Below are 24,175 nucleotides of genomic sequence, written 5' to 3'. Positions count from 1 at the left end.
AGCTAGAAGCTGGCGTAGTGTTAGCTTTGATTTTTAATCAACTTAATATTTATATATTTAAATGAAAAGACTAAATGTGTTGTCTTTCTTTATAAAAAGTTAACATTCACCACATTTTCTGACCAATCGTAACACTCCATTTCACACACATCTTTAAATCATCCTCTGATGAGCAGCCTGTGAAGCATGAAGAAACCTTCCTGAACTTTCCACTGATGTGGATTTTCCATTTTCTAACATCATGTTTTGCTGTCAGTCCGGAGTTTTGGTTATAGTGAAACTGCATTACTTCAGTTGTTTTTGAGTTATTCACAAAGAAGCATCAGTGAGAAAATGAACAGGAAAAAACTCTGTCCTGAAAAGAAGAAACAGATCACGTGTAATTAATGAATGTGTTTTTCTAGCTTTTCTTTTTTACAGTATAAATATATTCTTCATGGTGACACAGTGAGTAACAGATTATAGTGAGGATGACGTCACTTAATACTGAAAATAACATTTTCTGTTGAAAGTAGAAAAAAGAGCGAGTCAGAGCTGAAATTCCCGCCTGTTTTATTTTCTCACTGAAAGCAGAGGCGGTTTTTATCGGGATATTTGAATGATTTTACAGCTCAGTGTGCCGCTCTCTCTCTCTGCTGATAGGAGTGAATGGAGCTCACCCACCAGTCATAAGATCAGCAAATTTTAATATTTCAGACTGCAAGAATAGTGAGTTTGTATGATTCCTACAACCTGCATTGTGGATTATTCTGCTTTTTTTTTTTTTTGAAGAGTAAAACGTGAATGTAATGTACTTGTATAGTTATTGCCCCAGACCTCTGCACCATAGCTTGAGTAAGGTGAAACCAGTGAACAGTAGAGAATATGAAGTGACGTCCAGTCTAATACCTGCTTTGCCTTGTTTAGGACTGCAATGCTTCTTGATACTTTGGAATAATTGTATCTTATTTGAGCTCTCTAGTTAAGTTTTTCATCTATTTTTACCCCAAGAAATTAATTTTCACTGACTTAGGGTTGACCCAGGACCAATCAAAGGAAGAAAAATTGGGTCAAAATTCGTACTTGTAAGTTGAAACTTGAGTGCAGAGTTTCACACGTATTTCTTTGCTTTGCATCTGTAACCAGACCATAACAAAAAGAATTTGTAACTTGTGTGAATATTTTTACACACACAAATCTTTTTTATGCACACACAAATTCTTATCTACAGATGCAAAAATATATGCATTAAGATTTACAAGTACAAAATATTTATGACCACAATTTGAGCCCATACAGGAGGAGGCTCCACCTCTCCACCTCTGGTGGTGGTCAGAGGGCCCGGTGGCACCAGTGTCCGGCAGTCTCGCCTCTGTCAGTGCGCCCCAGGGCGGCTGTGGCTACAATGTAGCTTGCCACCACCAGTGTGTGAATGGGTTGATGACTGGATGTGTAAAGTGCGTTGGGGTCCTTAGGGACTAGTAAAGTGCTATACAAATACAGGACATTTTACACACACACAAACACACAGAGGAAAGAAATAAAGAGCAAAAGGTGGAGAGACAGATAAAATTGTAGCTTGGCACATGAGGACAAGAAGACCACAACAGCTTCTGTTCCACTGCTGTACATAAACTGTACTTATTGATGAAAACTTCCCACAGGACCTTCAGTCATCTGACAGGAAGTTTATGTCCATCCTTTAATACTTATGGATGAGGTAACATCAGGCAGCAGTCACATGCAAGTTTGTGCTCTACTTGCATAAGGTGATCTCTGCACATCCAGAATATGCTCACCTCATGGACCTGAAACTTTCCTGTCCATAATGCACTCCAAGGCACACGATCTCACATGTGAGGTAAACCTAAGCAGCTCCTTAGACTACCATGAGCTGGATGACTGAGAACCTGCACAGACATCTGTGAGGTAAACATAATTTTCTGTGAGCATCATTATGTCAATTCTAGGTTTCATGTGCTGATTCGGGTGCTTTACATTTATTCTGTTTTAGAGCAGGTGGAGAGGGGGAACCAGATGGGAGCAGGTTCTACTTTGGGTGAGGAAGTGGAATAAGTGATTACCTTTTTGTCTCAGCTTGTCATCACAACTAAATTCATGTTCAAATGAAGCTTTTTACTGTGACACTGATATCTGTATTTGTAATTGTACCTGCTTTGCTTTGTCACTCCAGATTTCAGCACAGTTCTCTGTACTTGTTTATATGACAAAGTTTGACAGCAGCACATAAAGCCCTTTATGTTTGTGGGTTGTTTAATAATGTGAGGCCTTCCCCAAACCGCTGCCTCAGTTCATGCTGAAGCCATCTGCCATTATCTCCTAGAAATGCTGTCAAACCTAAAGTGAGGATGTGGTCCCAGCTCGCATAATTAGAGAGACTAAACCAAAGTGGTCTTCTCTGCTGAATATGGTGCCATGGTAGAAGCAGCAGACAGATGCATGTCTTCACTGACAGTCATGTTTTCCTGTGGCAGTTACTCTTTGATGATATGCTTTACATTACCTTTGTTTTAGGTAAGTGTGTTATCATTAAGAATCATTAAAGATAATTTAAGGTATGGTTGGCATTGTCTCCAAAAATAAGTTTTTTGATGTGATGGCTGTATGAAGCCATAATCTTTATTAATCTTAATCTTATTGATATATCAACCCTCTAGTTTCAGCAGCATTCTTCAGGTTTTAAAAGCTTCTCTGTGGCAGTGCTGCCATTTAAAAAGTAATTAGAAAGATTCCTGACTGACCTGCTCTGTTGTGTGTAACCTAAAGGGTCTGATTCAGGTCTGTGGTGTATATTGAGTCAGAAGCTAAACACACTGCAGAAACACCTGAGGGTGGTCTATGAGGAATACATTCCAGGAATCATGGAGATCGTGCTGACAGAGCTCGATAATTGAAGATGATGCAGGACAAGCGGTTCAGGAATCAGTTCTCATGATGACGATGTGCAACTGCATCTCACCATTATTCTCTACAGAGTTGGTAACATTTCCCATATTTTACAGAATAGTAATTTTGATTTGCATTTTCTGTTAACAACAGTAGAGGCAACAGAAGATTCACACTGATGGATGAAGCCCATCAGTGTGAATCTTCTCTTCTGCTACAACCTCACCTGCTGTCTTCAATCCTCCATACCCGACAGTAACAGCTGACTGTTGTGTTGAGCTTCTTTGTGAGATCTGTTAAATGTAAAGTTCATAAATCCACTACACTTTTTGTCAATGTTTGTTTTTCTGTTCTCATTCCTGGAGCTACCAAAAAGCAGAGGTGGCAAAAGTGCAGACATTTTGTATTTAAGTAGAAGTACAGATACTCGTGTTACTCAACTAAGAGTAAAAAAGTTCAGGCTCTGAAATAAAGCTTCTGTGTGAGTTCAATAAGAAAGATCTATGGTCTCACATCTGTCCGCTCCCAGGTGCTGCCGGCTGAATCTAAGCTTTATCACTGTCAAGCTGTTTGTGTCATCACTGGTCTGGGCCAATCACATTCTCCCGGCCTTCTCCAGGCCAATCACCATTCATGCTGCGTACTTTGAATCTCACTGTGCATCTGTCATTCTCCTTCATAGACGCCTTTGTGCAAAGCACCTCCTCCCCAGTTCCATCTCTCATCACTCAAGCTTCATTCAAGTCACCTTCATCTCCATCACCAGCATCTAGGCTCTGGGGGGTCCTGCTCTAATCTGTTTCACAGCTGGAGCTCCTTTCTGCAGAGAGACAGACCACCAAACACCTTTTTTTGTACATTCTGTTCATCAATAAATCATCTTCATTCTTTCTGATGATCTCTCCTTATTGAAATGTACTTAAACTAAAAACGTAAAAAGTTGCTCCTTAAAGGAAAATTCTACCATCAATTTTTATGTAAAGGTAACTGAACCTGGTGTATATTAATATTATAATAACAAATATTAGTACATCAAAATACAAATGTTCAAATCTAAATTCCAATTCTGATGACTGTTAGGCGTCTCATCTGTAAAAAGCCTGTATTGAAAACAGTACAGCACTTAGAGTCCAGCATAGCAGTGATATCAGTTTTACAGCAGGAGCAGTTTGGAGTCCAGTCTTCTTCAGCTGATTGAAGAAATCTGCAAACATCATGTTTGTCATATTTGTACACAAAACTGAGGTTGTCCTGTAAGTTATCAGCTAATCTAAATGTGCATTTTTATGTGTTTCTAATGAATGAATGGCCTGTAACTAAACAGAGAAACAGTTTAATGCAGAAAAAGTCATTTTAATACATTATTATGCAAAGTGTTTTTAAAATTATATAACTCAATTAAGGACACAGTTCTATGTAAAGATTTTTTAAAAGTTCTTATCATTTTATAACACAAAATGATCTATGACACAATGCACTTTATGATAAAGGCTTTATTCAGCCTAAAAACATGGCAGAATGTAAAACATGTGGACAAACTGAGCTGAGGTGCTTTAACCTCCTCTACATCCCTGTTAGCAGGATGAAGGCGCCCTCTTGTGTTGTGCATCACTTTCAGATTTCACTTGTTAACCTGCAGGAAGACAAAACTTCACTGAGCCTTCAGCAGCTTCAACATCATCAGTAAAGACAGATTTAAATATGTGTAATATCACACTGTGTCAGTTTGTTCACAGGAGTCACAACCTGTAACACTGATGCTGCATTCAAGGACCATTACAAACATCTGAAAGGACTTAAGAACATGAAGAAAATGTGACTTGTTTCTCTGTAATGAAGCTGTTTTAGTGAAGAAAGTTGAAAGGTCACAGAGCGACTGCTGAATCTTCTGCTCTAAACATGAACTCTGAACTTTGTGATGCTTCAGGAGGAAAACTGCTTCAGTTATTCTCTCAGGTTAGTTTCATATTTTCTGCATCAGATTTGAGTGAGATCCTGGAATGAAGACAGAAGAAAAGACTTTGTTCAAAGTTTGATTTATAGTCAAAACTTCCAGTTTATTCACACAATAAAACATCAACACAATATATGAATTCATTCATTAAAATCACAGTTTTTCCTCATTTGTTTGATGATTTTGACAAAAACAAACACAAACACACACACATGGTCTGCCATACTCATGAAGAGAAATGTCGACATTTTTCAATACAAATATTCCAGAAACATTTAGAGGATAGAGAAGTTTACATTTTCATGTGGAGAAATATTTTAGTAAATCAAAATGATGATGAGCAGTGATAGCCTCCATAAACAGTCACAGGAAAGATCTCCTTTAAAAACTCAGAAACATCAAGAGAACAACTAGAAGATGTGGAGGTACCACCCATAATGTTTGACTGACAGCTGATCTCTGTGCAGAAATGATGGAGAGAAAATAAAATGAAACTAAAATACAGATTTAAACACACAATATGAAAGACTTCAGTCTATTTCACTTTAATCAACTCAGCAGTGGCTCCAAGTCCACTATAGTAAACCAACAGTCCAGCATAGAGCGGCTGAGTGAATGTGGTCTGGACTCTGTGGAGGAGAGTCATGGTTTCAGAGACGCTGTAGAAGGACAAAATACCTGCTCTGTGATCCAGGTACACTCCTACTCTGGAGGAAAGAGGACCTGAGACACGAGTTTTAATGTTGTTGTACCAAAATGTATAACTGTTGTTGTAACAATCTAATGACCAAGATTTGTCATTATATCCAAATCCAGATTCATCTCCTGTTCTGCTGATATTCTTGTATGCGACTGCTACATTAACTCCTCCCCCTCTCCACTCCACCTCCCAGTAACAATGTCCAGTCAGACTCTCTCTACTCAGGACCTGAAGCCATTGAGTAAATGCATCTGGATGATCAGAATAATGTTGTTGTTCCACTGCTGTTACTTTTCTGTTCCCCTCTGATAATAACAGATATGTGTGTGCTTTGTTTGGATCCAGTGTGATTTCACATGAATATTTTAAGAATCCAGCTCTGGTCTTTGGCTCTGGTGGATCTGACAGTAAAACATCCACTTCAGTGACTGTCAGTGAGATGTTTGTCCATTCCTCTCTCAGAATGTCCTGTAGTTTATCTCTGACCTCTGACACAGCTGCTGTCACATCCTCAAAGTAGCTCAGAGGACGGATATTGATGCTGGATGAGTCTGTAGACTCACTGAGTGCTGACAGTGAGGGGTAGTTGTGTAGAAACTGGATGTGATCCTCTGTGTGTGAGAGCTGCTTCAGCTCAGCATCTTTCCTCTTCAGCTCAGTGATCTCCTGCCCCAGCTTCTCCTCAAGCTCTTTGACTCGACTCACTTCAGTTTCCTGCTGGGATCTGATCTGCTGCTTCACATCAGAGCTTCTTTTCTGGATGAGATGGATCAGCTCAGTGAAGATCTTCTCACTGTGCTCCACTGTTTGATCAGCAGACTGATTGATGGCCTCCACCTCCTGTTGAAGCAGCTTCACATCTTTCTCTCTGTCCTGGATTCTCTGCTGGATGTTTTGTCGACTCACCTCCAGCTCTCTCTGCCTCTCAGTCCTTTCTGCTGCAGCTGAGACTGTGTCGTGGCCTTTATGTTCATCCACAGAGCAGAGATAACAGATACTCTGCTGATCAGTACGGCAGAACATCTTCATCACCTCATCATGACGAGAGCAGATGTTCTCCTGGAGCTTCTTGGAGGGCTCCACCAGCTTGTGTTTCTTTAATGTAGGTGAATCATAATGAGGCTGAAGGTGTTTCTCACAGTAAGATGCCAGACAGAATAAACAGGACTTGAAGGCTTTCATTTTTCTTCCAGTGCAGACATCACAGGCCACATCTTCAGGTCCAGCATAGCAGTGATCAGCAGGAGCAGCTTGGAGTCCAGTCTTCTTCAGCTCCTCCACTAAATCTGCTAACATGGTGTTTTTCACCAGGACAGGCCTCGCTGTGAAAGTCTGTCTGCACTGAGGGCAGCTGTAGATTTTCTTCTTTTCCTCTTCATCCCAGAAGCTTTTAATACAGTTCATGCAGTAGCTGTGTCCACAGGGAATAGTCACCGGATCCTTCAGTAGATCCAAACAGACTGAACAGCAGAATTTTGTTTGATCCATTTGATTCATGTGCTGTGTCGTTTCACCGACTCTCAGTGACTGTCAGACAGTTTCACTTCCTCTGAACAGAAACAACCTCTGTGCTCTGAAGGGAAACAGATCTCTGCTCTTGTTCACCTCCTACAGGAAATGAGGCTCACCAGCAACTGCATTTACACCATGTTGTTTAGACCCATCCTGATACAGACACATCTGTGAAGGGAGGCACTAAAGAGCCATTCACATGATGCAGGGTGTGGTATGTTTGATTACATCATGCAGTAACAAGTCTGATCCAGTTAAAGTTTAATAGTTTAACTTTACTTGGATGTTTGAAATTTGACCGTCAACACTCAGCGAGTTCATTTCATATTTCAAAAAGTTCAGCAAAGTTTAGGATGCTGTGATGAATAAAAATAAATCACACTTTATATTTTGACATTTTCTAATCTTAGCTCATTCTCACACTTACAGAATGATGCATGGGAACAACTGCCTGCACTAAATCAAACCTATGTTCAAATGAGATTATGATCATTAAATAGTAACAAATATTTAAATTTAGCAATAACAAATGCAGATCGGTCCACAATGTTTAAAAAACACAAACAAACAAACAAACAAACATTATTTTATAGTTTTTCCTGTGTACACAGTCACAGTGGAGTTTCAATGAAAACTTTCAAGTTTAATTTAAAGTTTTAGTAAAATTTTGCCTGAACTGTTTAGTAATTTTTCATAAAGTGTCCATGTCAGTAATTCATTGAAATGTATTTTGGTCTTAAACTGATCCAGTAAATGTAACTTTGTCTCACCTACTTAATCGAGTATTTTAGTTGTTTAACTGTCATTATAACTAAACTGAACATCCAAAGCTTTTCTCACTGCAGTTTTGTTGTGCAGTTATAGCAGCACTTTGAATCATCCACAGTTTTATAGAACTGTCTGTTGAATTGTTGTTTTGTTTGGTGCGATGGTTCTTTTTATTTAAATAATTGATGATAATTTTATATATTTGATTATTTATTACTGGTGCAAACAATTCATTTATTCATGATGCAAATATATAGTAGACTCAGGAGTTTAACTTTGTTTTCTTGGCCTTTGTTTATCGTTTCATTTAAAATCTTAATGGGTAAAGATCATCATAATTACATATGAAATTATATGTACAAATTATATGTTCCATTACACTATTAACAGCACAGATTATACAGCAAACATCAGATTCATGGATGGAGCCAGAGGCTAAATGACTGTTCAGTCCTCTTTAGGAAACGATCTTCATATGACGACAAACATGACAACAATCAGCTGTCAAACTGTACAAGAAGTTCACAGTAATGTAAAAGAAGTTATATCACTTTATTTTTAAATGTACGCACTCAGGGTCAGGACTGAAGACACTGATCGAGAAAATACTCTAAATATAAATATTCACCTAAACATTCAAAATTATTCAATTGCATGAACAGAAATATGAACTCTCTACAATACTGGCTTCTGATTGGTTGAAAAAGCAGGTGCTGAACTTCAGAAGAGCTAAACCTGTAAAACTGTGTAAAACCAGAGTGGATGCTGCCCTCTGACCTTTCAGAAGTACGATCTTTTTATGAAGACACAGAGGCAGAGTTATTATTCATCACTTTAAAGATGATATTCGTTATATGTTCTTCACTCGTTGTCTAGTAAAGTCCAGAGAATGAGACACATCATTTCAAAACATACAGCTGCATGTTAGAGATCACAGAGTTCTTCAGTCTTATGAGAACTCATGGAGACTAAATGTCAGACACATCAACAGTAAATGTCCTTCCTCCCCCCGTGAGTTTGTGTCCTCCACACTTGTTTACACAAACATCTGAGGTTTGAACAGTGTGCAAAACCACATGTTACAAAGCTGCTGAGCTACTGAATACTGGAATATTTCATTCAATATCACCATCTGACCAAAGGACAAACACAGAGAGGATTAGAGCGCCAAACTTTGTTTCAAACTGTTTCAGATTTTAGAGGCAAAAAGCAGAATTTCTACCTGGACAAAGAAATCAAAGCAGGAGAAAAACAAGCTTTTTACATTTATTCAAAGGCATTATGTGAATGTACTCTGAGCCACAGCCTCCTAAAGTAAAGACATTTTATCATCTAAACCAGACAGAGTCATGTTTTCAGCAGTGTCTGTATCCTCCATATAGACCATGCCATGGTCCACCTCGGGTGACCAGGTGTCTGACTTTATGTGGGACTACACAGCGCTCAGTCCTTGTTTCCCTGTGCCACACACACATTGAGCCAATGTCCAGTTTTTTTATTGACTCTAGTTTCTGTCGATCGGTGGGCCCACAAAAAAACCCTGTACAGGAAGTAGATTTCATCTCTCTGATAAAAGGAGTTCTAATCCCTGATCCTGTGAGTCTGACCCAGTAGATAATATTTATATGATCATATTTATGCCTTTGTTGTTTCACAAAGGGTTAAAAACATTCACAGGTTGGACTGTGGTTCTCCTTTTAGAATCTCTGCTGGAATTTTAACTGTGAACCTCTTAGATCCAAACTTCTGAACTGCTCATCTCACAGAGGACAAAAGGGAAGAACCCCGAATCTCTTCTTCACCTCACTTTTATACCTGCTCACCCTTTCTCCCCCCTTCCCTCAGTGGACGTCACATCTTCATACTTGGGCCAATCAGGTTGTTGACATTTAATCATCTGATGTCCACCCACACCTCATCTCTCTCTCTCTCTCTCTCTCTCTCTCTCTGATTTACAAGATTTAACACAAAGTTTAAACTTTAAAATCATTTCATTACTTTTTCTTTGTTATTCTTAACACAGAAAATTCACATTCAAAAACTTAACACAGAATAAAACAGAGTAGCCCAGTAGTGGGACATGGTTCCAGCAACTCTGATGGTGACGGCCCGTTTGAAGCTGAAGCTCCGGCACATGAGTCAACAAAATCAACACACTGCTTCAGAAACGCTGTGCTGATGCTTGGTTTGACTGAACAGAGTCACGTGATCAATGACGACTGAAGCTTCATTCAGCACGTCACTGCTTCAGTACCTGATTCAATGATTTATAAGGAATTGAATCATTGGTGGGATTTGTGCTGTGTTTTGGTGATTTTGTGTGAGTGAATCAGTGTGTGACATAATTATAGACATGGAGCCAGGAAGAGAGGACGCTCTGCCTGTTCCTAAATAAAAACCAGTTCATCAGCAATTCTGCTCCCAGGTCTAAAATGTACATAAGAAATATGATGTACACATAATTATAATTATATAACTTATAGTATATTATATATAAACGTACCTGTCTGCTGGTAATTACATAATCGGGTGGAGGCAGTGACTTCACAACCTCCTATAAGCTTTAAGTTAAGTTTATTTATACCCATAGATAAATTTGCTTTACAGAAAAATGATAGCATTTGGCCTCCCTTCACAAACACACACACCTAATGAAACCTGACAAAACACATATTTAGTAATTAAACAAAATGAATCAAATCAAAAACAATTCTTATTGAGTTCAGTGACAGCAGCAGGGACAAAGCTGTTTTTATAATGCTTTGTCCTGCATCTTGGAACTAGAAACCTCCGTCCTGAAGAAAGAAGCTGAATCTACCCGTAGAGGATGGGAACCATTTTTAAGGATTGATTAAGCCATCTGTGGTACCTGTTTAGAGTACAGGGAGTCTAAACAGGCCTGTGACTCATCTATCAGACGACTGGACCATCTCACTAACTGATTCAGTGAATGTTTCTCTGTGACAGAGGTCTGACTGAACCATGCCACCAAACAAAAAGATAAAACAGACTCAATAAAAGAACAATAAAACAAAGTTAAAATCTTTCAGTCAATGTGGAAATGAGCAAGTTTCCTGAGGCAGTAAAGGCACTGGTGACCCTTCTTACAGACCGATTTGCAATAAAAGTTCAGTTTTTCATTGATTATGGTCCCAAGATATTTATATGATTGCACTTGCTCTATTTTCTGACCTTTAATTAAAGTGACTCTGTGCCCATTTTGTTGTTTCCTAAAATCAATAACCATATCTTTTGTTTTAGATATGTTCAATTGGAGATAAGACTCCTCCCACCACTGAACAAAGTCATCAATGATTGGACCGTGGTGAGTTTCAGCCTCTTTCAGTAAGCTGACAATAACAAAGTCATCTGTAAATTTAATGATGGCCCTGTTTTCATATCTGCTCTGACACATGTTTGTAAAGAGAATGAATAATAAGGGCGATAAGAGACACCCTGGAGGAGAAGCTGTGGAGGAGAACACTGGGTCAGACAGAACCCCATTTATTCTCACTCTGTGTGACCTGTCAGTTAAAAGATCTAAAATCCAGCAAACCAGGTTTTTCCTGATTTCAAACTGTTCTAAAAGTCTTTTAATTAAAATATGGGGCTGTATTGTATTAAAAGCCGAAGAAAAATCAATGAAAAGAAGTCTTGCAAAAGTCCCTTTACTCTCTACATGTTTAAGAATCAGATTCAGTAGAGTCAAAAGCACGTCCTGCACTCCTCTGTTGGGCCTGTACGCAAATTGGATCCAGCTGATATTCAATCTCTTCCATAATCACATTTCTGATGATTTTTTCAAAGACTTTCATCACAACTCAGGTGAGGCAACAGGCCTGAAGTCATTCAGGACGTTTGGACGACTAGATTTAGGGACATGAACGACGACAGCTTCCTTCCAAAGCGAGGGCACATTTTGTATTTGAAAGGATTTATTAAAAATAACCTGAAATTTAGGACTGAGCTCTTTAGCACAAGATTTAATTAGGCGCCACTAATGTTATCAGGGCCCTGGCTCTTGTTCACATTAACTGTATGAAAGGCCTTTTGGACATCGCTGAGTTCAGTGATGAAGTGTTGAGTATCTTTCAGTTTCTGTTTCAGTTCAGAAGAACTAAAACGAGCATAAAGCAAATTCAAATCTCTGTCTGACTTAAAACCGTCTACAATGATCTGACTGCTGCTCTGGGGATTTTGAAACCCTGATATGGTTTTCATACAAGTCCAGGCAGACCCAACATTTTTTGCTGCAAATTTGCTTTCAAGAAGCTTTTTGTGGATCTGTTTTGCTTTCAAGAGCTCGATTTTCAAGTCTTTGGTGACTGCCTGAAAGTCAGTAACAGCCCCCTCTTTAAAAGCCTGTCTCTTTTTCCTTAAACAGGATTTGATGCATTTGGTGACGCATGGCTTATTATTAGGGTACACTTTAGCACGCTTAAGGGGTATAATCATGTCTTTACAAAAACTGCATATGAGCTAACATCCACCAAAGCATCAAGACTGAATAAAAACTTCCCAAATCTGTGAGTGAGTATAGATAAACTGAGCATAATTAAACCTCAGTGAAACCACATATAAGTTCTGGTAACTGGCACATATTTATGTTTAATATGTTGTTTTATATTTTGATCAGTTTCAGGTGTTTGTGCGACTGTGTTAACCATCAGTAAAACCACATATAAATCACACTTCTGTGTTTAACAATTACAACACTTGATGCTGTTTTTCTGATTCAGGATTATGTGTGTGATGAGTTGGCCACACAGTTCTTATCTTTCTGCTTCACACACACACAAAACTGCCGAGGTTGAAGCTGGCTTCAGTCTCTTTCTACCCCAGGTCTCACCACATTTCCAAAATGTAAACTCTGAGTCTCATAAGAAATGTGGTTCAAAAAGATGTGCTGATCTATGAATGCATCCTTACTGAAAGCTAAAGATGTCCAGCAGACAAAAACAGCAGCTGAATGAACAGTTATCATGAGCGAGTGTACAAACACTATCACAGGAAATAACAGAAATAAACTGTAGTTTCCATTTATACCTGTAGTATTTTTTCAGCATCTTCCAATATGTCAAAATATGATTTCATTCTATCTTAAACAAATACAAACTTCTTTCTTTTCCCAGAATTTAGACAAATGAACATAAAATAAATGATTATTTATTTAGGTATTAAAATAGGAAAAATCAGTTTAAATTAGAGTACCATTAAAACAAGAAATTAGCACAGAAATGCCAAAAGACAAAAACAGAACAATAAAGTGTCTTTAAAAATGATTCAAAAACAGTTGTAGGAGCAGTTTTATGAACCATGTTCTGTTAATACAGGGAGTGCAGAATTATTAGGCAAATGAGTATTTTGTCCACATCATCCTCTTCATGCATGTTGTCTTACTCCAAGCTGTATAGGCTCGAAAGCCTACTACCAATTAAGCATATTAGGTGATGTGCATCTCTGTAATGAGAAGGGGTGTGGTCTAATGACATCAACACCCTATATCAGGTGTGCATAATTATTAGGCAACTTCCTTTCCTTTGGCAAAATGGGTCAAAAGAAGGACTTGACAGGCTCAGAAAAGTCAAAAATAGTGAGATATCTTGCAGAGGGATGCAGCAGTCTCAAAACTGCAAAGCTTCTGAAGCGTGATCATCGAACAATCAAGCGTTTCATTCAAAATAGTCAACAGGGTCGCAAGAAGCGTGTGGAAAAACCAAGGCGCAAAATAACTGCCCATGAACTGAGAAAAGTCAAGCGTGCATCTGCCAAGATGCCACTTGCCACCAGTTTGGCCATATTTCAGAGCTGCAACATCACTGGAGTGCCCAAAAGCACAAGGTGTGCAATACTCAGAGACATGGCCAAGGTAAGAAAGGCTGAAAGACGACCACCACTGAACAAGACACACAAGCTGAAACGTCAAGACTGGGCCAAGAAATATCTCAAGACTGATTTTTCTAAGGTTTTATGGACTGATGAAATGAGAGTGAGTCTTGATGGGCCAGATGGATGGGCCCGTGGCTGGATTGGTAAAGGGCAGAGAGCTCCAGTCCCACTCAGACGCCAGCAAGGTGGAGGTGGAGTACTGGTTTGGGCTGGTATCATCAAAGATGAGCTTGTGGGGCCTTTTCGGGTTGAGGATGCACAACAGGTGTATCTAACAAAAATGTGGCCAGTGAGTGTACATGGTACTCTTTAAATGGACAAAATGAACTGCACTGGCAGCTGCCCAGTGCCACTATGAATTAGTTAAATAATCACTACCATGGATAGAGCGTTTCACCTCTCATTCAAGAAGCTTCTTCAGTTCTCTGAAGAAGCTTCTCAGATGAGAGGTGAAACATCTTCAAGAAACTTAAAGAAGTCCAGATGCTTTTCTTTCCAAGCTCCTTAGACTGTAGTTAAACTTCACACACTGGACTTGTCAGTCACACATCCTTCGCCAGTAGGCATTCCCAGAATGATCTTTCCCCTTCTGACGCTTAGAATGACCAAATATGTGCAAAATGGACAATTCAACATGCCACCATGTCAGTCTTTTATTAAATATGACATGAAACAAATGACTGAGCCATTAAATTTGTCACAAAGGTGTTCACCTAATTCCAGGCAAATGGAATAGACTTCTATGGGACCATAAGTCTTTTTGCACTTTGACATTTGTTTTACTTTTCAGATCTGTAACCTATAACTTTTATACTGTATGTGTTTTGATCATAGGAGTCTACGGGGACTTACTTACTTTTAGCACGTTTAGCAGTTGATGTTGGCTTCTTTTTCAGTACTGGAGCTTCCTGCTCATTGAAGACTTTTCTAAAAGGAAATGCTTAATCCAAAATGGCGTTTTAAGGGCTTGGATTAATGTCAATTTCAGCAAATATTCTCAACTCTAACTCTAACTCAAATTTTAAGAGAGAGCTTCACTGCTAAGCTCTCATCTGTGTGGGTGTCACGGTTCGCTTGAGGACTCACACGCAGGACTCAGAGGCACAGTCAGTATTTATTACAGTTCCACCAGGTGTATATACAAACAGTGCAGGGGATAGTGCTATATACAAAGCGGTGACAGGGAAAAGGCTCCGGGGAAATCCAGGTAGGGGAAAGACACTTGCTCCTCTTCTGACTCTCTCTCCAAACACTCACACAAAAAGGGAATCCGCTCGGGGAATGCAGAGTCGGGTCCAGGGGATCTATGTACAGAAGGAAACACACGTTAGAGGTTTTGCACAGGGAAGCAAAAGAGAACTTGCTCAGAGCACTGACGCGAGTCACACACAACGATCCAGCGATGAGTAGAAGCCACTCCCTGGCTTAAATGCTGGCTGCACTGATGAGGCCCAGGTGTTTCCTCTTCAGAGGGGCGTGGGCCGAGGGCGTGAACCCACCATGAGTAGAGAGAGAGGGAGAGAGAGAGAGAGAGAGAGACAACACTACTAGTCAGCGGCCTGCTGATCCCCTGGCCGTGACAGTGGGGTTCAAATCCCTTATTCAGATTAAGATTTTATGTGACATTACATTGGCAAAAATTAAATTTACTTGAATAATGTGAGTATTGGAGTAAGTACTTGAGTAATTTTTGAATAACTTTAATTTTGTAATGTGCATATTTTATGAATAATGATGTTTCAATACTTTAATTCTTACTTATTCAGTAGATTAGACTTAATAATCTTTTTACTTTAAAAAGGGAAATTGTGTACAATCTTTTATTCTCCAAAATGCACATAATAAAAATGTTTTGGGGAATGTATATGCTTTTTAAAAACCAATTGCTTCTTACCTGATGCATGCTATGACTTTCAGCAAAACTGAACTAAAATTTGTTAACAAGCTTACCAAATAAGAAATGTTTTGTGAATTTTCTTTGCAGAGCGACTGGAAAGCCGGCTGTTATCAAAGCCCACATGCCCTAAAAAGGAGGGCGCGCTGGCCAGTAATGAGTTCATCACTAAGTTTAAGATAAGAGTTGATCAGAATAGAGGCGATGATGAAAGTCTGGAGCATCAGTTGGAGGCTGCCAACCTGTCTGATGAATCGTTCGAGGCCCAGACAGAAGTCAACGGACAAATATGATCACAGACATTTTAAAAACGCGAGTTGAGAGTTAAGGGGGAAAAATATTGTAATAAGTATATATTTGAATTGCACACTAAGATATAAAGTGATGGCAGCGAGCCCAGTGTTGCAGGATTTAATTAAAAACACATCTGACTAAGACCAACTGAAATTTAGAGTTGTGTATAATAAAGTTTATTCATGATTAATAAAACAAATCTGTAATATTTTTCTTTCTCTTTTGTCCATTTGAATCTCGCTACAGCTTAAATAAAAGAAAAGAATGTGTTTTGAATAAATTAAACTCTATTCTCTCTTTTCTTTCTTTCTTTTTTTTCTTGGTGGGTTTTCATTTGCAATCAAACGCAACATTATACAATTATATAGTATAGTAAGAAATATCCTTTAACTTAATTTAGTATTTGTTTTTAATTTTTGTTTTTATTGTTTCCCCTTCAGTTTTGTGCTTATAACATGTTCTAATCTGACATATTATGCAGTAAATTATTTTTGCAATAACTTAACAGGCCATTGTGGGAGCCAACATTCACTTATCAAGGACATATTTGTATATTCTGTGGGCTGCTTTATGGTTGTGTCATTTAGAAACATAAGCCACAACAGACTTCCACCGGAGAGTACTTAAAAATGTATTTTTATGTAAAGATATTTTAATTAACTACTATATTAAGAGCGAACCTATTGTTACATGGATTAATTGTACAAACTGTAGAGAAATAAGTTTAAGCGTGCAACTTTTTATTCATTTTTAACTGTATTAATGTTTTTATGTTGATACAGCCGCCTCATATCTGTTTCCTCAGTGTTTTTAAACCATGTACTCCATCTATGAGTAAGAACATGAATAAATTCCTTTCCAAATTTGTAGTTCTTTTTTCCAGCTGTTTTTAGTATATATGTAACATTTCTTTACACACAAATGCAGGTATTCTTTTGCACCAAGACGTTAAAGAAATGCTAAGAAAAAATGAAAATACTACATTGCAACCTGTGTGTGTGTGTATATATATCTGTATCTATATAGATATATATGTGTATTCGTACCCTTTTTTCATCATCTAGTTTCCTGTGCCAGATCTTCTACTGATCCACTGAGGCAGACATGTAAAAAAACATGAACTAAAGCATATTTCTGTATATAAACAGGACTTTAAATCTTTATCAACAGCTACTTTAGAGGAAATTCTTCAATAAACTGCAACCAAAGGCTCAACTCAGAGGACAAAATCCAACCTGTTATAAATAGTGTGACAGCAAACTTTCTCTTGTGTAAAGTTACAAATAGGAGTAATTATCCACAGGAGCTTTTATACATAATGAAGTTATAATTCGTCCTGTAGAAATTGTACATTTAAGCTATATAGTTCCCGCTGTGATAACTCTGCTATGAATGCCTCTTATTAACTTTTATGCTTTTACAACCCACTATGAGCAAACACTCAGCAACAGTGGGAAGGAAAAACTCCCTTCTTGAAGGAAAAAACCTCTGGTAGAAGCAGGAAATCTGTCTAAACTAGTTGGGGGTTAGAGCAACAGATGCAAGTCTTCAGATCATTTGCAGTGTGACTGTCTTTGTGCACACTTTAACCTGATTCAGTTTTCTTATTTGTCAAAATGCACCATGGGTAAAAAAAAACAAAACAAAAAAACAAAACAAAATAGTAATGAAGGAGAATCCTCAGCAAAGATGAATTAAACAAGTTTTATTTTGATCAAATTTTACTTTAAGTAAAACACATCTTTATTTTAAAGTCATCAAATAAAGACAGTTTTGATGGAGCTCCTGACCCAGCCCAAGCTCTCTATGAAGACGAGGAAAAACTCCCCAGGGGGCCAGATCGATGGGAAGAAACCTCGGGAAAGCCCATTCAAAGAGAGATCCCCTTTCCTGGGATGGCTGGGGGGGGTTACAGGAACTCCAAAAAAGCTACATTTTTATTTATTTTTTAAGATTGACCCATTCTATCTATTCCTGTCCAACAGAAAAAAGAAAGGAAGTTACTACAATGTATCATACTTATATGGTAAGGTGTGAATTGTGTGTTTGTGTGTGTTATCTTAGCCAGGGGTGAAGCTGGAGCTCCTCCAGTGTTGGGCGCTTCTCCGGGACTATAGCTAAACATGCGTCCAAGAAATTCCGGCATTCTTGAAAGAAAGAAAAGATCAAAAAGATGAAGATGATAGTTCTAGTGATCCAAGGCATCAGTGAATCTGGAAGTGTGAAGTTTTCTTACCTGTGGACAGACGCTTTTTGATGCTCAGTTTCTTTGTGAGGAACCTCGCGGTACTAAAGTATCGTGCATGAAGCGCTTCATACAACACCACTCCCATTTGCCACACCGTGGTGGGTCCACACCTGTAGCAGCTCCTAATGTACCACTCGGGAGGGATGTGAAGAGGAGTGCCTAACAAACAGACACAATTGCAATTTCTTCTAAAACAAAAGACACAAATTGTTACATCTGTGAAAAGCAGGAGCAGAATATGTTACCATAGAAGATGCGATACAGAGATCGCTGTTTAACAAAGCAGCTCAGTCCAAAGTCAATGATGCGAACACGAGGCACATCTGAGCCGGTCTCAATCAGAATGTTTTGTCCCTTGATGTCCCGATGAAAGATGTGTTTATCCTCAAGTTCCTTTACAGCATCAACTAGTTGCTTCAGAATGACCTGGAAAAGATGAAAAACACAATAATGAGTTCATGCTTTTCTGCCTTGATTGAATGCTGTACAGTCTAAGGTTCTTCCAGTCAACCTACCTTGGCCTTGTCCTCTGTTAAAGTTCTTCCATTTTCTGCTTTGTATTTTTGCAGGTCCACAGCGGGGACAGGTCTCTCCAGCACCAGGATCAGCTCTTTGCCAAGGTCGAACCACTCCAGCAAGGACACAGGTGCAGATATTCCCACTGACCCTTCTGCTTCACCTGCAAGTTTAACCATAATGGCCACTTCCACTGAGAGCTTCTTCCCGCTTTCATCCTGAAATATTACAACAAAGTGGATGATGAGGAACGCCGCATTCAATCCAGTAATGTAAAACTGATTCAAGTGTTGGACGCTTACCGCCACTTTGCAGTAGACTTTATTTTTGGGAATGTGTTTGATGGCAACCTAGAAGACACAGAGCATTGGTGAGCATTTCCTCAGTATGACATAATGAAAGGTGGAAACACAGCAGACGTCTCAGTTTACGATATTATCCATTATCTGCGTTACTGCCTGTCTTACTACCATCATCTGAACACTTACTGGAAAACGATCTTCTATCCGGTAGCCAGCAAACACTGCTCCGCAGCCTCCTTCTCCGAGCTGGTGCTCCTCCACATATCTGGCTTGGAATTCACCTGAACAGACAAAACAACAAATCTTGTTTTATTACAGCTGTGACACAAATTACTCTCCTCTGTAGCCTAAATGTTCCTTTTGCCCTTCCCCTGAATATAAAACCCAAGCTGCTTGCTACTTACGTTTTTGGTCTGCCACTGATTTTTTGTCCTGGTCCACATTCCTTTTTTTTTTCTTGGGTGACTCTCTGTTGTCTCCCGCGGCCTTTCTTTTGCCATTTTTTGCGCACACCTGTTTGTTATTCAAGTCTGGAGATGTGGAAAACACCAAAAGCACATCAGCTCACTGGATGATAGACACAAACACTAAACACTAATATCTTAAACCTAGCAACCACACTTAATCTACCCCCTTATTCAACTAATTAGCCTACCTTTACCAGAGTCCAACAAGGAGGATGCTTGCTCCTTGTCACCGCTCATATGGTCGAGAAGTTTAGCCTTCTTTGCTTTCTTTGTTGTGCCCTCTTCATCTTGCACAACCTTGCGCTTCACTCCTTTGACCACATCTGAGCTGGTGGAAGGACCAGCCTGCTCAGCGACCCTCCTCCTTTTTATTGGGGTCTTCTTTTCAGGACTGGCCTTTCTTTTAGCAGTCCTGCTCTTACAATCTATAAACGACAACAACACAGTGGTGAAAAAGAGTCCCCGACATCAGGACTGGAAGCAGTTTGGCAAAGAATTTGAAATTGCTTTTGCTTAAATTATCACAAGTTTATTCTTGGGATAAAAAAACTGACCAGTGCGAATTGATACTAGGTTTACTAAGTCTTAGATCTTGATGACACTTGTTGGTCTGTTTTTACTGTTGAGTCCAAGAATAAACTTATTACATTATTTTACCAAAAGACCGGTAACCTTTCTTTGATTAGACATCTTGTATTAAAGCTATTTTCAATCAAACATATGATTCAATTGCTCTAAAAATGATTCACACAGTGTCAACATTTCTAGGATTTGGATTTTACCAGGATTTGATTTTATTATTTTACTTACCTCGATCTCCTGAATCTTTCTTATCGGCTGGAGTGGTAATTTTTCTTGTTTCCTTTTTCATTGTAATTTCGGAGAACTTTTAAACTCGAAAATGTAAACCGTAATGAGTTAATATTGAGTTAATATTCCTTCAAATGTGCGCCCTTCAAATGCTTGACTTTTCTAACTGAATTCTGTAAGTGAGCTTTATAAGTAAACTCTGGAAACTACGGCAACACAACATAGAATCTTGCCTTTCAGTGACTTCACTGACTGCCAGTAGTTCAAAGTAGTTTACAGAAAAACACTCTGGCAGACAAAGCCATAATATTTCATATAATTCAATCATTTCATATCAATTCAACAGTTTCTTTCATTATCTTTCATCGTTTGTATAAAGACCTCATGTATGGATGACAGTATGAAGATTTGTGGTTGACCACACACTAATAAACACAGTGTCAGCTACATTGTCATCTGATTTAAAGTATTTATTATTGTACATTTAACTGTCATGGTACTGAGTCTGTGACCCAGTGTTTTGTGTTTGTTCATTTATATTCATTGATTATTCTTATGTATGTTTTTGGTTCTCTTTATTGTTTTCTTCTTGTGTTATATTCTTAGGCTTTAGGTTTCTGTTACTTTGCCTTGCCCCTGTGTCCCACGTGTCATGTCTAGTCATTCTTCTTTCCATGTTCCCCAATTTCTCCCCAGTCAGTCATGTCTCTGTGTCAACTCTGTGTCTTTGTAAAAGTCTCTTGTTTGCTGTTTTACTTTGATAGTCTTGTGTGCTATGTTAGTGTTTTCATGTCTGTGAAGGTTCTCAGTCATCTAGGTCATCATAGTCTAAGGAGTTTGGAAAGAAAGCGTCTGGACTTGAAGTTGCTTGAAGATGTTTCTCCTTCTCGGATGAAAAGAACTTAAACTTTGCTTGAACGTCTTCAAGCAACTTAAAGAAGTCCAGACGTTTTCTTTCTAAGCTCTAAAAACATGATTTTCATGCAGGACAATGCTCCATCACACGCGTCCAAGTACTCCACAGCGTGGCTGGCAAGAAAGGGTATAAAAGAAGAAAAACTAATGACATGGCCTCCTTGTTCACCTGATCTGAACCCCATTGAGAACCTGTGGTCCATCATCAAATGTGAGATTTACAAGGAGGGAAAACAGTACACCTCTCTGAACAGTGTCTGGGAGGCTGTGGTTGCTGCTGCACGCAATGTTGATGGTGAACAGATCAAAACACTGACAGAATCCATGGATGGCAGGCTTTTGAGTGTCCTTGCAAAGAAAGGTGGCTATATTGGTCGCTGATTTGTTTTTGTTTTTGAATGTCAGAAATGTATATTTGTGAATGTGGAGATGTTATATTGGTTTCACTGGTAAAAATAAATAATTGAAATGGGTATATATTTGTTTTTTGTTGAGTTGCCTAATAATTATGCACCGTAATAGTCACCTGCACACACAGATATCCCCCTAAAATAGCTAAAACTAAAAACAAACTAAAAACTACTTCCAAAAACATTCAGCTTTGATATTAATGAGTTTTTTGGGTTCATTGAGAACATGGTTGTTGTTCAGTAATAAAATTATTCCTCAAAAATACAACTTGCCTAATAATTCTGCACTCCCTATATACTGACTAACCAGCAGCAACACTCTGACTCAGTGTTTCCATCTGTGTTTATTTCCATCTTTACAGTCAGGCAGAAACATCTCACAGCAGCTGGAAAAACCAGTGAGCACACTTTAGAGGAAAAAAGTGAAAGTTTATGTTCAACTGTAAAATATTCTCTGTAATGTAAATTGTTCTGCTCTCTGACAAACCATCAGAGGTGCAGCACGTGTATCATTTGGTGTTTGAAGCAGAAACAAAAGCAAATAGTTAAAGGAAGACACATTTGAAGAAGAAGGAAAATGAAAACAAGACGTCACTGAGCAACAACCTGACAGAACGAGAGCCAACAGTTTACTATCAGAACTGAGGCTGATCATTAACAGGGAGCAGCAGGTAACAAGGTCATCAGCAGTGGAGGAAAGTATGGAAGTAATACTCAGCTTCATATTTGAAGATACTCGAGTATCTCAGCTGCAGGTCTGGAACAATGGTTTTATTTCCTTTCCCATTAAACATCTCACACAGCCCCTCATCTGTGACCCTTAGCAAACCCACTGGATATCTACCTGTACATAAAGGAGATCAGATCAGTTCCATCTAGACCAGCTGTAACAGGAAAGTGCTGCTTACACTTTGATGCATCAGTTTCAGTTTGTCATATAAGACAATATATCAGATTGAGGCATTATTTTCCTGCAGTGAGTAAATCTACTTTGTACTTTACTCTTTTCTTTTAGGTAAAGGGTCTAAACAGTACTTGTACACTGTGGAAATCCCATAAGAACGTCTCCTGAACTCTGAAAAATAACAAAACAAAGACTAAAAGGAGGTCATGGGTGCTGCTGCTGCTGATGATGATGAGGAGGAGCATGCATTTAAAAAGTGACTGATGTCCTAGAATACAACAGAACAGTGTCTCTAGAAACTTATGAAAACATGACAGTCTTGCATTAGTTTGTATTCTTATGATTTCAAAAAACGAGGGAAAAATCTCCTTGAAATCCACAATTCCTTTTTGTTATTTCTTAGTGTGTGACGTATTTTATTGCCTTTATGATTGGTGCAAACAGTTTCCTGATTCATAATGGAAATAGATTTTAGACACAGGAGGAACACGCAGTGATCAGCAGGAGCAGCTTGGAGTCCAGTCTTCTTCACACTGAGGAGGGACATATATGCAGGAACAGTTGTCATAACTGTTACAACCACCAGATGGCGAAAGAGTCCCACTGCAACTTTAAGCCATGAAGGATGTGTCTTGATGTTTGCTTGTGATAAATCTGCTTTATGTGAGTCTTTTTCAGAGAGTAACAGTAATATGTCTGATTATATGTCTTTAATCAGTAAAGTCTCGCTTTGCTAGAAATCAATAAATAATAAAATTGTAAACATGCAGCTGTATGTTAGAAGTCAAAGGGTCCTTAAGTCTTCTGTAAATTGACGGGGATCAAATGAAGGACACAAGTATCTGTTCTTACTCTAATAAATGCTGCTTTAATATCCAACAGACTATTTTCCTTCCTCATCAGCAGTAAACAGCTCGACTCCGTCTGTGCATTTGTGTCCTCCATACTTGTTTACACAGACATCTCAGGCTTGATGCCACGATGCAGTGTAGAAACCTGACAACCCTCTGACTCGTGTTCAAATGTTCAAGGACATTTCTCAGGATCATGTATGACCCCTTTTTGAAATTTGGACTTTCATTTATAATATTTGTGTTTCTGAGTCATTTTTGTGGAGACTTCTGTCCAACGTAGTGTCCAAATGAAGCCTGAAGCTTTTCTTCAGCCTCTTGTCAGATGGTCAGCAACAAAACTCTGTTCCAACCAATGTCTGATAAGAGATGAGACACAGCAGCTGAGCAAATGATCATTTCATGCTGAAGACATCCTCAGACAGAATTAAATACATACATAAACACAGCCTGGTGCCAATAACACAGCTAATGACACTGCTGTATCACTGGCTTTACTGATTAAAGACCATATCTGAAGGAAATCTTTGAACACAACAGAAAGTGACCTTTTAAACCTGTAACACTGATGCTGCATTCAAGGACCATTACAAACATCTGAAAGGACTTAAGAACATGAAGAAAATGTGACTTGTTTCTCTGTAATGAAGCTGTTTTAGTGAAGAAAGTTGAAAGGTCACAGAGCGGCTGCTGAATCTTCTGCTCTAAACATGAACTCTGAACTTTGTGATGCTTCAGGAGGAAAACTGCTTCAGTTATTCTCTCAGATTAGTTTCATATTTTCTGCATCAGATTTGAGTGAGATCCTGGAATGAAGACAGAAGAAAAGACTTTGTTCAAAGTTTGATTTATAGT

The 24,175-nt window shown here is 38.7% G+C and overlaps 2 protein-coding genes and 2 long non-coding RNA genes across 4 annotated transcripts; all 4 read right to left on the bottom strand.

The window, feature by feature from the left end:
• Positions 1–4,303: 4,303 nt before the first annotated feature.
• Positions 4,304–24,175, bottom strand: LOC112842986 (uncharacterized). The gene is made up of 2 exons (XR_003215076.1): positions 23,878–24,175; positions 4,304–4,632 (listed from the first exon to the last, which is right to left on the bottom strand). It is a non-coding gene; the product is annotated as an uncharacterized LOC112842986 (long non-coding RNA).
• Positions 5,000–7,243, bottom strand: LOC109195495 (tripartite motif-containing protein 16-like). Its single transcript, XM_025900684.1, has one exon. The coding sequence runs from the start codon at positions 7,035–7,037 to the stop codon at positions 5,376–5,378; it is 1,662 nt and encodes a 553-aa protein (XP_025756469.1). The 5' UTR covers positions 7,038–7,243; the 3' UTR covers positions 5,000–5,375.
• Positions 14,805–15,451, bottom strand: LOC109195513 (uncharacterized). Its single transcript, XR_002057100.2, has 2 exons — positions 15,087–15,451; positions 14,805–15,013 (listed from the first exon to the last, which is right to left on the bottom strand). It is a non-coding gene; the product is annotated as an uncharacterized LOC109195513 (long non-coding RNA).
• Positions 17,587–21,080, bottom strand: LOC109195497 (serine/threonine-protein kinase pim-2). Its single transcript, XM_019347629.2, has 9 exons — positions 20,241–21,080; positions 19,619–19,855; positions 19,368–19,493; positions 19,150–19,244; positions 18,964–19,011; positions 18,661–18,879; positions 18,391–18,571; positions 18,134–18,304; positions 17,587–18,044 (listed from the first exon to the last, which is right to left on the bottom strand). Exons 1-9 carry the CDS (start codon positions 20,299–20,301, stop codon positions 17,953–17,955), a joined length of 1,230 nt encoding a protein of 409 aa, XP_019203174.1. The 5' UTR covers positions 20,302–21,080; the 3' UTR covers positions 17,587–17,952.

This window comes from Oreochromis niloticus, linkage group LG18 (assembly GCF_001858045.2).
Source record: "Oreochromis niloticus isolate F11D_XX linkage group LG18, O_niloticus_UMD_NMBU, whole genome shotgun sequence".
NCBI lineage: Eukaryota > Metazoa > Chordata > Actinopteri > Cichliformes > Cichlidae > Oreochromis > Oreochromis niloticus.
The sequence above is the reverse complement of the archived record's forward strand: the minus strand, read 5'-3'. Positions and strand labels throughout refer to the sequence as shown.

Coding starts and splice junctions, on each gene's coding strand:
- LOC109195497 (XM_019347629.2), bottom strand. CDS start 20,301: ATGAAAAAGGAAACAAGAAAAATTACCACTCCAGCCGATAAGAAAGAT. Junction 19,494..19,618: donor CTTGTTGGACTCTGGTAAAG/GTAGGCTAATTA, acceptor CCACATCTCCAG/ACTTGAATAACAAACAGGTG. Junction 18,045..18,133: donor CAAAAAGCGTCTGTCCACAG/GTAAGAAAACTT, acceptor CTTTCTTTCAAG/AATGCCGGAATTTCTTGGAC.
- LOC109195495 (XM_025900684.1), bottom strand. CDS start 7,037: ATGAATCAAATGGATCAAACAAAATTCTGCTGTTCAGTCTGTTTGGAT.